This window comes from Giraffa tippelskirchi, chromosome 2 (genome assembly GCF_054371585.1).
Source record: "Giraffa tippelskirchi isolate mGirTip1 chromosome 2, T2T-mGirTip1v1.2.pri, whole genome shotgun sequence".
Lineage (NCBI taxonomy): Eukaryota > Metazoa > Chordata > Mammalia > Artiodactyla > Giraffidae > Giraffa > Giraffa tippelskirchi.
Genome location: NC_137276.1, coordinates 56978424 through 56992541, shown reverse-complemented (window position 1 = coordinate 56992541; position 14118 = coordinate 56978424). Strand labels below are relative to the sequence as shown.

Genomic DNA, 14118 nt, shown 5'->3' with positions numbered 1-14118 from the left:
TCGTGAAGAGATCTCTAGTTTTTCCCAATCTGTTGTTTTCCTCTATTTCTTTCCATTGATCGCTGAGGAAGGCTTTCTTATCTCTCCTTGCTATTCTTTGAAACTCTACATTCAGATGGGAATATCTTCCCTTTTCTCCTTTGCTTTTCCCTTCTCTTCTCTTCCCAGCTATCTGTAAGGCCTCCTGAGACAGCCATTTTGCTTTTTTGCATTTCTTTTCCATGGGGATTGTCTTGATCCCTGTCTCCTGTACAATGTCACAAACCTCTGTCCATAGTTCATCAGGCACTCTGTCTATCAGATCTAGTCCCTTAAATCTATCTGTCACTTCTACTGTATACTCATAAGGGATTTGATCTAGGTCATACCTGAATGGACTAGTGGTTTCCCCTACTTTCTTCAATTTAAGTCTGAACTTGGCAATAAGCAGTTCATGATCTGAGCCACAGTCAGCTCCCGGTCTTGTTTTTGCTGATTGTATAGAGCTTTTCCATCTTTGGCTGCAAAGAATATAATCAATCTGATTTCGGTGTTGACCATCTGGTGATGTCCACGTGTAGAGTCTTCTCTTGTGTTGTTGGAATAGGGTGTTTGCTATTACCAGTGCATTCTCTTGGCAAAACTCTATTAGCCTTTGCCCTGCTTCAGATGGGAATACCAGACCATCTGACCTGTCTCTTGAGAAACCTGTATGCAGGGCAGGAAGCAACAGTTAGAACTGGACATGGAACAACAGACTGGTTCCAAATAGGCAAAGGAGTATGTCAAGGCTGTATATTGTCACCCTACTTATTTAACTTATATGCAGAGTGCATCATGAGAAACGCTGGGCTGGAAGAAACACAAGCTGGAATCAAGATTGCCGGGAGAAATATCAGTAACAGATATGCAGATGACACCACCCTTATGGCAGAAAGTGAAGAAGAACTAAAGAGCCTCTTGATGAAAGTGAAAGAGGAGAGTGAAAAAGTTGGCTTAAAGCTCAACGTTCAGGAAACTAAGATCATGGCATCTGGTCCCATCACTTCGTGGGAAATAGATGGGGAAACAGTGGAAACAGTGTCAGACTTTATTTTTTTGGGCTCCAAAATCACTGCTGATGGTGATTGCAGCCATGAAATTAAAAGTCGCTTACTCCTTGGAAGGAAGGTTGTGGCCAACCTAGATAGCATATTTAAAGCAGAGACATTACTTTGCCAACAAAAGTCCGTCTAGTCAAGGCTATGGTTTTTCCAGTGGTCATGTATGGATGTGAGAGTTGGACGGTGAAGAGAGCTGAACGCTGCAGAATTGATGCTTTTGAACTGTGGTGTTGGAGAAGACTCTTGAGAGTCCCTTGGACTGCAAGGAGATCCAATCAATCCATCCTAAAGGAGATCAATCCTGGGTGTTCATTGGAAGGACTGATGTTGAAGCTGAAACTCCAGTACTTTGGCCACCTCATGTGAAGAGTTGACTCATTGGAAAAGACCCTAATGCTGGGTAGGATTGGAGGCAAGAGGAGAAGGGGATGACAGAGAATGAGACGGTTGGATGGCATCACTGACTCAATGGACATGGGTTTGGGTAGACTCCAGGAGTTGGTGATGGACAGAGAGGCCTGGCGTGCTGCAGTTCATGGGGTCGCAAAGAGTCGGACATGACTGAGCGACTGAATTGAACTGACCTTGGGTAAGTCACTTGTCTTGCTGAACTTCAGTGTCCTCAGCTATGAACTGACAATGGTAGGGTTGTTAGGAGACTAAATGTGATGAGGGCCACCGAGTCCCCCAGGTACTGCCCAGTGCTGGCTTCAATATCAGGCTTCTCGTGTGACCCTTGGCCCTCTGCTTCACAATGGAAACTATTCCTGGCTGACTACTGGCTTGGGAGCTGGATACCAAGGTTGCAACTGTGGAAATGTAGCTGTGAAACAACGCTTATGTGAGAAAGCCATCACTGAGTTGAAATCCCTGGCTTGTATGTCTCTAATCCGTACCCTTCAATCGATTTTCCACTCTTGAACATTCTTGTGTCCTTCCTCTGTTTAGGGAAGATCAGTAGCTCCCCACTGCCCTCAGAATGAAGTCCGTAATCCTTTTAATGGTGTAGAGAGTGCTTTGGGGCCTGACCCCTGCCAACCTCTACATGTCTTGCCACTGCCCAGCTCCTACTTCAGCTCTCCCTCCAGCCACAAAGAATCATGTGCTCTTTCCTTTTGCAAACTGCCCCTTTTTCCTTGCCCCTCTGTCTTAACCTTTCTGTTCTCAGTCTAACTGGCACTTCCATCCCTGGGCTCCAGAGCTGGGAGGGTTATCTCTCTGAGCCCATATTCTATGGTCTTTATCACTACCAGTTACAGTGAGCTCCTCTCACACCACATCACCCCCACCCCCCATAAAAAATTCTGCTAATCTTGATTTCAGTCCAGAATCAAAGATTCTGGAAGGCAGGAATTGTTTCTCATTCAATGGTGACTCTTAGATGCCCAGCATGGGGCCTGGCTCCTAGAGAGTGGTTGATAAATGTTTATTGGAGGAAAGAAAAAGGAAAAAAGGAAAAGAAAGTGTTTCTGGAAACTACAGGAAAAGCTACATTTCCTGTTGTCTGAGGGTGAGAACTGGCTCAGAAAGAATCCATAGCTGTATTCTCCAATAATGGTCAACAACCCTGGAGCATCATCTGGTAAGGCTGTATCCCTCAGCAGAAGATCTTGGTTATTAGCAGATTTAGAAAGTTTCTGTGGTCCTGATGGTGAGCTCACTCCCTAGCTAGAAGTGGGGAGGTGTGGCTCCCCCCCCATTTCCTCAGCCAGGAGGTTGTAAAGTGTATCAAAGGGGATGGGATGGGATGGGATATGATTAATGCTGATTCCCAGTACACTTAGCTTAAGAGTGATCTGGGGAGAGAGAGATGGAGAGCAGAATAATGGAGCAGGAAAGCAACTGCTTCTTCCCCCAAACAACCTTCACATCCCCCAGCCACCAACTAATTCTCTTGATGGTTGGTTTTCTGTAAAACTGTCTTTGGCATCCTGAACTATGAGGCCATACTACCTTTGGTCTTGGGACAGATTATGATTTTGAGTCATAGGAAGGCATCAAAGAGGTATCAAAGAGTTCACTGATGCTTATTATTTGAGCTACCTGGTGAGTCCCCCATATAGAATAGCCCAGGCTTGGGCCCAGGGACCCAAGTGGTCCCCTTCAGAGAAAGTCACCCTCAGCACCCTCTCTGAGAGGATTGGGTGTGTGGGGTGTGGGTAGTACAGCCCAGCAGTACAATGATCATTGCTGCTATAAGCTTGAGGTAACATCCAACAGTAGCACATATGTCATGTACTCAGTATATCCAGTACAGATGAGTTACATGGTATTGGGTAGTCATTACTTTAAGCACATTCACATGTGTGATAAGCACATTAATACACTACTGTAATGAAGTCTCAAATAATGATAAGACATAGGTGCTATAATCAGTACCATTTAATAGATGAGGACACTGAACTGGGTGTCACTTAAGAGGGGCTTAAGTGACATGCCCAAGGCCACCTATTGATCAAGTCCCTGAGCTGTGATTTTAGTTCATGTGCATATTCACTGCCATGAAGTAAACAAGCCCCCCTCCCCCCAACATCTCTGGCACTTGGAGTATAAAGATAAGGTTGCTTTGTCTGTTCAGGTCATCCAAAAGCAGAAGTCCAAGAGCTTTATTAGAGGAAATTCCGTTGAAGGATGAAGGGAAGAGGGAATGGGGTAGGTGGGGAGAGTCTTAAGAACATGGTACAGGTCTGACACCTGTAAAGGGGCAGAGGGAAGGAAGGACAGATGATTGAGAGGAAGAGCCTGACACAGGAGTGCAGCTCAGAGAACACCTTGGTCAGGCTGAGGGGAAGCTCCCGAGAAAAGACTGCTCAGTAGAGGAGTCCCACGTAGGAGACTGTCATCCCCCATGTAGGGTCGTCAGGAGGAGAAGGGGACGACAGAGGACGAGATGGTTGGATGGCATCACTCAATGTACATGAGTTTGAGCAAACTCTGGGAGATGGTGAAGGACAGGGAAGCCTGGTGTGCTGCAATCCATGGAGTTGCACGAGTCAGACATGATTTACTGACTGGACAACATCAACATAGGGTAGACATGGTGGCTCTGGTACCCTTGGACTCAGTTATAATACCCTTTGCCCTGAATCAGGCATGTAGTACCTCCTGGGCATGGTGGATCCTGCAGGGACAACAGCTGGAGATGCTGCTCCTTGAAGCAGAGTCTTTCTGGAAGGGAGGCTGAGCAGAACTCATGGCTGCCAGTCTCCATCCTTGAGCTGTTCCCAGCTGTACTAATATACTGTAGAGTCTGGGCAGAAGGTCATGAAAGCCCAAAGGTGAGCTGTCCCAGCACCTTCTGGGATAAAACGATTTCCTGGTGGGTCAGGCAGAATGTGCAATGAATAAAAAGAAGCCAGTGGGGCTAGTTTGGGCTTCCCTTGTGGCTCAGCTGGTAAAGAATCTGCCTGCAATGCAGGAGACCTGGGTTTAATCCCTGGATTGGGAGGATCCCCTGGAGAAGGGAAAGGCTACCCACTCCAGTATTCTGGCCTGGAGAATTCCATGGACTCTATAGTCCATGGGGTCGCAAAGAGTCAGACAGGACTGAGCAACTTTCACTTTCAGTGGGGGCTGGTTTAGGGGAGAACGAATTGAAGGGCAGAAATGTAAGCTTAGTCCTTTTGGCTCGGAGAAGCACCTTCTTCCAGCTCAACCACCTTGAAGGATGTTTTCTAACCCACACAAAGGTAGAGTATAGGCACCCGGCAGCCTGTGATTCTTGGGAGAGAAGAGAAATCCTTCAGTGAGGATTCCAGGTCAGCAGGGAGAAAGTAGACATTCAGAGCCTGGTGTCCACTGTGCTTGAGCGAGGCTTTGCCAGATGGAGGTCAGTGGAAGGATCTTCCAGGGTTTTAGATGGCAGAGAGACGTGGCATTGTCATTTTGGTGCTACTGATCATTTTTGCATATTAAAAAATCAAGTCACATCAAGGGTGTTTAGTCTCCACCCATTTTAACTCTCCTCTCCACCGCCAGTCAACACGGGGCTTCAGCTTGAGGTACTTAGAATTGGGACAGAGGTGATGTCTTCTGGTCCTTCTTCTTCACAGGCCTTGGCTATGTCTCTGTCTCCCTTTACTGACTCCTCCGCCCCAGCCACCTTTGGGATCTAGGTCCTCTGGTATTGGGGCAGGGAGGTGGCTGAGGATCACTGCTGAGTCTTTTGACAAAGCCTTAGGATGCCCTTTTGGTTGGACTTCTTTTGGCCGTCGCTTCTTCTCCAGCTGAACCTACCAATGCCACCGGGGGCATCTACCCTCCTGCATGGATGTATGTGCCATCCTCCGGGTGCCCTGTGGTGGGAGCGCTTCCCGCCTGTTTCTCTCCCTCTCTCTTCCTGGTTTTCTGCTTATCCCGCCTGGTTGGGGTGGGGGTTGTTGGCTCGATTGCCTCCTGGTAAGTCCTCGGCCCCAGGAGGAAAGAGGTGGCCCCCATTTGTGTTGTTGGCTATCTTGACAGGGGACCTGTGACAGTGTGGTGGCTTCTGTGTCCTCTGCTTTGGGCACAAGGAAGTCCTGCCACACCTCCTGTGAAGTAGGAAAGATCGGGGAAGGGAGTGTCCCTGCACTGAATCGTAGCAGAGGCACTGGGGGTGCTGTGGTGGAGGGGGTGGTGGTGGTGAGTAACAGTGTGCAGTGCCTTCAGGGTCAGGGTGATGAGCAGCCCAGCCACCTTCTGCCCTCTGCTGTGTGACTGGCAGAACCCTGCTGAATGTATGTAGATGGTAAATAAGTGGGTGTGTAAGAGGACATTGTGTTGCAAATTTACCTTTCCCCCAAATAACAGATGAGAGCAGGAGCCCACAATCCCACAGCTCTTCTGTTTACAAAATGGTTTTTCAATTCTTGGTCTCACTTGAAAGTCATAACATGCCCTGGAAATAGATAGGTTAAGATGGTCATTTAAATGTTAAAAGACATTGGAGAAGTTGAGGGCTTGGCTGAAGGTCCTGTAGGCAGGTGAGGGCAGGGCTGGACAGGTAGACTAAGTCTCCCTCTCCTTTTCCCACCACCCTGCCCTCCAAAGCCTGACCCACCAGACGCATGGCCCCTTTGGTACTCCTCAGGGGAGAGCAGCTCCTGAAAAGCCTTTCAGGGGATTGACACTGATGCACAAACACCTGACTGTCATACTCTGGTGAAACCACATTGTATAGAACTGCAGAACCTGAGAATGTTTTGTTCTTTGAGCTGAAGTGGTGCTTAATTCTGTGCCCCTATTAAGAAACTGTTTGCCTTGTGTCCATAGATAGACAGAGGATATCTTTTTACTTCCTAAGAGGAACTGCTGTTTTCAGGTGCTCACTCACAGGTACCAGAGAGATAACCAAGGTAGTAATCGTAAGTCATTCTGGTCTGTTCATTAAAGCAAGGATCTCCACAGGGCAATGTTTGTTGACTTGTATTTGTAATCAATAGACGCTATAATTCCAGCTCATTACTAATTCTTTGCTTGCCCGATTTTACCCAATTAATCCAAATTAGTGTGGCTTAATTTGAAGGAAAGCATGCTAAATTGGGGTCTTAGTAGAGACTCTGCCCCCAAGCTCACTGCCGTTAGTTGCTCCGGGCCAAGAGGTCCCCTCACTGGAATAAGGGAAGTGCTGGACAGCTCCTGAGGCTCCCCTTTTCTCTAGAACTTTGACAGAGGCTGAGGGGCAGGGATGAGATGGGAAGCCTGGCAGATGAGAAAGGGGTTGCAGAATCTGCTGACATTTTTTTTTTCTTTTCTTTTTTAAAACCAGGAATTATCAGCCGAGAAGATGCTGAAGATCTCCTTGAGAATATGACCGAGGGCTCATTTCTGGTCCGGGTCAGTGAGAAAATCTGGGGTTATACCCTCTCCTACCGCCTGCAGAAGGGGTTCAAGCATTTTCTTGTGGATGCCTCTGGGGATTTTTACAGCTTCCTGGGAGTAGACCCCAATCGCCATGCGACACTCACGGATCTCATTGATTTCCACAAGGTATTCCTCTTAGGGGTGCTGATGTGGAGGAGGGCAGGAAATGCCAGGCTGTGGGCATTCTAAGAGATGAGGATGGAGAGTGAGCAGGCAGCCTCAGAAAGTCTCTAGGGTCACAGGGATCTAGACCATCCTGATGGAAGAGACCAGAGATTGTCTAGACCAGGCTCTGGAATTGCTGTTCTTCTCTGGCCAACTCTCTACTCATGTGGGCATCTCTAACCCTGGTCCACAGGTGTGTTCTCACCCTGAGTACCTGAGTGAGAAGGGGGCTGGCTGGTTGACTTGCCTTCTGTCCAAGCCCATGTCTCACCCCCAGCTCATTCCAGAATGTCCCTTTTGAGGATGTTCTAGACAAGTCTCTGGCAGCTTCATAGGGTTAGCTGAAGTTGAGCAGGCAACCCTGCAGTTAGAGAAGCTTTTCTAAAGCCTCTTGTTCCAAATCCAGCCTTACCACTTAGTTTGTGTGTGACCTCAGGCAGTTTCCTTATTCATGCTGAGCTTAAGCCCCCTAACTAGGCAAACGAATGTCTTATAAATAATACTTAGCTTGGCTCCTGTGAGTCTTGCATGGGGACTGTATGTAACAGCACCCTATAACTGGAAAGCAGTATGCACATTCTTGTTTCCCACAACTCTATTTGTTATTTGTTCCCCTGCTGGGGACCTCACATTAGAAGAGATGTTGCCTTCCAAACAGTGTGTATAAAAAGAAACAAATTTTGTGTTAATGTGGCTTCAATACTACCTGTGAGAAAGCCAGCAGTGGAGCTCAGTGACCCAGAAAGGTGGGGCCCAGGATTCTAGGAGATAGAGCTGTGACAACACAGGGGTCCCCATCTCCCTGAGCTTCGCAGGTGTAGAAATGTTCACAGAATTCCTTGGCCATCTCACTGGGTTTTTGCTATAAAAGGGACTCTTGAATTCATATTAGTTTTTCTTCATGGATGTCTCCAGGTCTCTAGGACAGCTCTTAACTTCAAGTAAAGCACATACAATTACAAATAGCTAGATGCTGGGAGGAGAGAACTGCCTGGAAAACTCAGTTAACCAGAATCAAGGCAGATTTCTACGTACATTTCAACCATAGGACAGAGGAAGGAAGGGTGTGTGGATGCTGGCACCTTCTGTTTTGAGCACTGTGCCTGTTGCGCTCATCCACGATCCATGTTGTATTTAACTTTCACCATGACTCTGGCTTCCCAGGTAGTGCAGTTGTAAAGAATCTGCCTGCCAATGCAGGAGATGCAAGAGACTGAACCCACGTCTCTTGCATCTCCTGCATTGGCAGGCAGATTCACAGAGAGTCAGACATGACTGAGCGACTAACACTTTCACAATATATCCTTGAATGCATGTTTTGAAAGCATAGTCCCTGAAATCAAGCTCCAGGTTTTAAACCCCAGCTTCATTACAGTGTGTCACTTTGGGCAACTATTCAACTTTGGGACCTTAGTTTCTTCCTCAGTGTTGTCGTTTAGTCGCTAAGTCATATCTGACTCTTAGCGACCCCATGGACTGTAGCCCTCCAGGCTCCTCTGTCCATGGGGATTCTCCAGGCAAGAATACTGAAGTGGGCTGCCATGCCCTCCTCCAGGGCATCTTCCCAACCCAGGAATTGAACTCACGTCTCCTGCATTGGCAGGTGGATTCTTTACCACTGAACCACCAGGGAAGCCTTTCCTCCTCAGTAAGATAGGGTTAATAATAGCACTCACCTCTTCAGGGTCAGGAAGATTTCAATGAGCTATCACTGTGTAAAGCACTAAAACACTATACCTTACATTTGTATATTATCAGGACAAGCTGGTTGTTACTGACTTGTGTCTATGGGATCTTTTCATGTCCAGGCATACACCACATCTTGGTGTAGATGTATCTTACAATTTCGTTCTCCACCCTCCTTTTGCTGGTCACTTTGGTAGCTTCCAGGTTTTCATGATCACAAACAGTGCTGTATGTGTTACTTTGGGCACACATGCAAATCTTTTTCTGGGATGGATCCCTCAAATTGGAATTGCTGGCTAGAAGACTATGCACATTTTACTTTGTAAAGATCTGCCAGACTGCCCTCCTAAAATGTAGCGCCAATTCATACTTCTTCCAAAACTATATGAGGCTGTTCCCCGACACTGCTGCCAATACTGGAGATTATCAGTCATTTTAATTTTTTCCCACCAGATGGGCAGACAATGTATCTCACTGTTGTTGAGCCTGCATTCTCTCATTACCACTGATGCTGAGGATTTTTTCACATTTTTAATGGCCACTTGGATTTCTTCTGTGAATTATCTGTTTATATCCTTTGTCCATTTTTCTACTCAGATGTCTTTTTTTTTACTGATGTGTTGATGTGTCAGTTCTCTTGGCGACTAAATTGCTCTTTAGTTACATCCATTCTGCTCTCCAGGTCTTCTATTGAAAAAAAGTTTTGAACTTAAATGGGCGTCCCTTTCATTTCCAGATTCTTTAACGGGTTCTTTTATTTTGTAATAGTCCATTCTTGTTTCATGGGTGATTGATCTTCTTATTTCACTGAGGAATATAATACATATCTCTGAAAGACTCGGTTTGTTTTATAAACCTGATATTTTCCTGGGAGTCATTTCGATTGTTTGAGTTTGGCATCTTTCTTTTATGGTTATGATTTTCCTTAAATGTTCATAAGTTTTGGGCTTTGGGGGGAATCTTTGAACTTTGAAATTCCTATTTGTTCATCTGTGGATACAGTTCCTGTTTCTCAAATCCAGCCTCTTCATGTGGCCAAGGTTGGAGCTGACAGTGAGTAGCTCATCTTTGGGAGTGAAACTGTCTGAACTGTTTGCATTGCTTCGGCTTCCTCTCCTCACGTCCTCACCTGCCTGAGACACAGACTTCTGTCCTCTGGGGTTCCCCCAACCTGCCCACTGACAACTTGTTCTCTCTCCTGCCCTACATTCACTCCTCTGACAATCTCATCACATATTGACTTTGGTCTTGCTTTGTTGGTGGCCTTCCTTCTTATTTTCCCATGCTTTTATAGATTTATTTCTTTTTAAGAACACTTTTTCTGTCATTTCTATAAATTTGAATGAGGAGGAGGGAGATACATATTCTTAGTCTTTCTATCTTGAACTGGTCTCTCTCTGGTGGACATTTATTTCCTTTTCCTGATTATAAGTGAATTTTACTTTTTTTTTTTTTTTTCCTTTTTAGGAGGAAATTATCACTGTTGCAGGGGGAGAGTTGCTGCAGGAACCCTGTGGACAGAGGGACAGCCCACCAGACTACCATCTGTTGTTTGAATGATTTTCTTCCCCCTTCTCAATTTGACTTCATTGGGCATCCTATTTTTGAACTCAAGAACTTCCCAGCTAAAATCCTTATGGCCTTCTGGAAGATCCACTAACATCCAGAGGAACAAGTGGATTAGTATATTTAAACAAATATGAAATATATGGTGTATGTGTTGGTGGTTCCTGACCTAGTGCCCAGGACAGAAATTGCTAATAGCTGATACAGCTCTTTCCTGAAAAATTTAGATACAACCTCAGAAAATAAAGCCGTTTTGTCATGGCTGCCCTAAACTGAGCTCCTAGAGTACGTGGTCATGTTTTAATTATCCAAATAATTCCAGTGCCGAACTCTGAATTTAACCTATGGTAGACATTCAATAAATGTTTGTTGAATGAATGCACTTCTTTTGAAAGTTTTCCAACACTGGCCAGGAATGATTTCTAGTAAGTTCTATTTGTCCCTGTTTATAAAGTCATGGAATTGCACCCCACTCCAGTACTCTTGCCTGGAAAATCCCATGGATGGAGGAGCCTGATAGGCTGCAGTCCATGGGGTTGCACAGAGTTGGACACGACTGAAGCGACTTAGCAGCAGCAGCAGCAGCATAAAGTCATGGATATTAGGGAAGAAATATTGTAAAGGATTTATATGGAAGGCATAGGTACTGTATTTTAAATGATATTCATTCTCATTGGTATTATCATTGGAATTACCTAAGGCTTCTGAGTCCCAGCTTCCAGAACAGATGACATTGCCCTGCCTCTGTATTTCCCTCTTCTTCTGCCATCTCTCCTGTTTCTTGAAATCATATCTTGGCCTCAGATTTGCAATATTGAGGCAGTGGTTTCATGTATTTCTACAGATGTGCCTAAGCCCCAGGGAAATTAAAAATACAAGGATCGTTTGTAGACCTCTGATATGGCCTTTGCTTTCTAGGATGTGGTCCTGTTTATGCAGGTTACTCAAATTGTTAGCTCTATCCTCACAGTCCTTTTGATTTTGATTCTACTGTCCATTTATACTCGGCTTCCCAGGCGGCATTAGTGGTAAAGAACCTGCCTGCCAATGCAGGAAACTTAAGAGACACGGGTTCGATCCCGGGGTCAGGAAGATCCCCTGGAGAAGGAAATGGAAACCACTCCAGTATTCTTGCTTGGAGAATCCCATAACAGAGGAGGCTTGCGGGCTACAGTCCATAGGGTCACAAAGAGTTGGACACGACTGAAGCGACTGAGCATGCATGCTTGCATGCCTATTTATACTGACTGTGTTCTATTTATACTATGTTTATACTGAGTACATTCTTCTTATTAACAAGAAGACTCTCCCAGTAACTCTTCAATAACTTTCAGCATTGATGTCTTTGCATGCTCATGTTTCACATTTATGGATTATATGTATTTGTATATGACATGTTATCATGGGAATTTTATAGGCTGCAGAATCAAGCAGACTTGGGTTCAAATCACACCCTGAAACTGACTAGTATTATAATGCTGGCAGCATTGTATTTGGTGGGAGTAAAAGGATGAATGGACTCTGGCCATCAGTGAACTGGTTACCTTACTTGATAGTTGTATCAAATATCTCTCATGCTCTATTCCACCACTGACTCACCTGTTCCTCAGATCAGCTTGGCTACTTGCTACTTATTTTACTCCTGTTGCCACCACTAAAACCAGTTCTGGATGGGCTCTACTCTTTCCCACCATGTTGATCAGCTTTACATGAGCATTGGCCAATGGTGCCTTGCCACGTGTGGTGCTATGGACTGTTCTTCTGTTACTGCAGAGATGTTGAGACACCATGCAACCAAGGAGAGCTGGGAAGTTAATTCCCCATGCAGGGAATCCTGGATTAATGGGAGACAGAGGCTGGTGATCAGTTCTTCTCCCTTCCTCCTCCCTTCTGGATGGACTGTATCATGAGGCTGTTCTTCTTATGCAAGACATATTAAGACAGTCCAATAAGACCGAGCAACTGGTCATGATAAAACAAGTGGTAGCTGCATCAGTACCATCCCCTCCATCTCTGCCTTGCTTCTGCTTTTTTTTTTCTTTCTCTCCTGGTCCCTTGGGACTTTGTTACCATGTGAAACAGTGGCATATAAGCATGTGCCACAGGCTTAGCATTTTGGGGAAGCCAGGGTAAGGATCCATCATACAAATGTGTTTTATAATATAAAATTTGTATCCTGACTCCATGGCCTTCCTCCTATTTCCCTGCATCACAGGGCCCCTGAATGGATGCATGAAAGTGATTGAGGGAATCGGCTTTCTGAACTGTAAAGTGCTTTAAAACCTGATTATTATTATTATTATAATTACCTTCTTTCTATTAGACTCTGAGGAATCAAATTAGAGTTCTGGTTGCTACTTAACTAACCATATGATGCTGTTCATGTCATTTAACCTCACTAAAGTTCAGTGTATCTGAGAAGAGAATTTCCTATATGGCTACCACTAGGCCTCTTGGCAGGTCAGTCAAATGATAAATATGAGAGCTCTATGAAATGGAAAGTATTGCTGGTGACAACTGCTTTAACAGTGACAATAGTTTCAAATGTCATGAGGATATGATGTGATGATTTTCGAGGTGTTAGAAGGAACTAACAAGAAGAAACTTCTATTCAAAAGCAGCTTTGAAAGCAGACCAGGATGGGTTGAGAACTTGATTCCCTAAGCTGTTGTTCCTGTCACCCCTAATTAACTTGTGAGAAACAACAGCTGAATTTTCCATGTCCAGCACATTTATTTCCTTGTATTTGGGGCCCATACTTTCTGCATGTCTCATAGATTTTAGGTTTTACCTGGCCTTAAAATAAATTCCTTGTAAGTTGTCCTGCAAATGAAATTACTGTCTGGAAAACTGCAATCTCATCGTGAGAGTTTTATTATGCTAATAAATGTCAGGATTCTCAAATAAAGGAATTGCCTATTTTTTTTCCCTGAGGCCTACAAATATAATGAAAAACAGCCAGCCAGCTACAGGACTCAGCAGAGGGAAAATTTACAATCCACAACTAGAAGGAGAAGTTGTAAAAAAAACACTGTGCAACTTAATGGAGGATAAATTTCAAGGAATGAAAGGGGAACTTGGGGTAAAGATTTGGGGGGGAGGTCCCTGTGTGTGGAGTTGGAGCTGCGCACTGAAGGGGGACGGAATATATAAGGAACAAGGCTGCGAAGGGCTGCGAAGGGCTACTGAGAGGGAATCCCTAGAAGGGACATGTGTTGGGACTTCCCTGGTGGTCCAGTGGTTAAGACTTCATCTTCCAATGCAGGAGGTGTGGGTTCAATCCCTGGCTGGAGACTACAAATGCCTTACAGCCAAAAAGCTAAAATATAAAATAGAAACAATATTGTAACAAATTCAATAAGATTTTTAAAATGGTCTACATTAAAAAAAAAAATCTTAAAAAAATAAATAAATAAAAAGGACACATGAAGAGGGAGATCTGAGTCCCTGGGGAGCATGCCCTCTTCTGTACCCTTAAATCCTTCATTATCCTCGGGATAATTTTGGAGGCAGAAAGACCTTTGTTTTGTGACTCTAAACAAGTGTCTACAATTCTCGGGGCCACAGTTTCTCCACAATGCCTGTCTCAGAGCAGTCGCTGGGAAAATAACACAAGATTTTGTAACAGTAACAACAAATACTGAGTTCTGTGTGTGGGTATAATTCTCACAACCATGCTGAGGGAGACGGTGCTATCATCGTCATCTTGTGTGTGGGGAAACTGAGGCAAAGAGAAGCTCAGAACTTTCTCAGCGGCACTTCTGAGAGAAGTTGTATT

At 45.0% G+C, this 14118-nt stretch overlaps 1 protein-coding gene across 7 annotated transcripts in view; it reads left to right on the top strand.

The window, feature by feature from the left end:
- SH2D4B (SH2 domain containing 4B) overlaps positions 1–13248 on the top strand; it is an 86093-nt gene extending 72845 nt beyond the window's left edge. For 6 of the 7 annotated variants that reach the window (XM_081570753.1, XM_081570749.1, XM_081570750.1 and 3 more), the window contains 2 exons: positions 6829–7049; positions 10242–13248. In XM_081570753.1, the coding sequence (XP_081426879.1) occupies positions 6829–7049; positions 10242–10334 (314 nt within the window). In that variant the 3' untranslated portion in view covers positions 10335–13248. The remainder of the gene's footprint in view (positions 1–6828; positions 7050–10241) is intronic. The other variant, XM_081570755.1, reaches the window with a different exon arrangement.
- Positions 13249–14118: the final 870 nt, after the last annotated feature.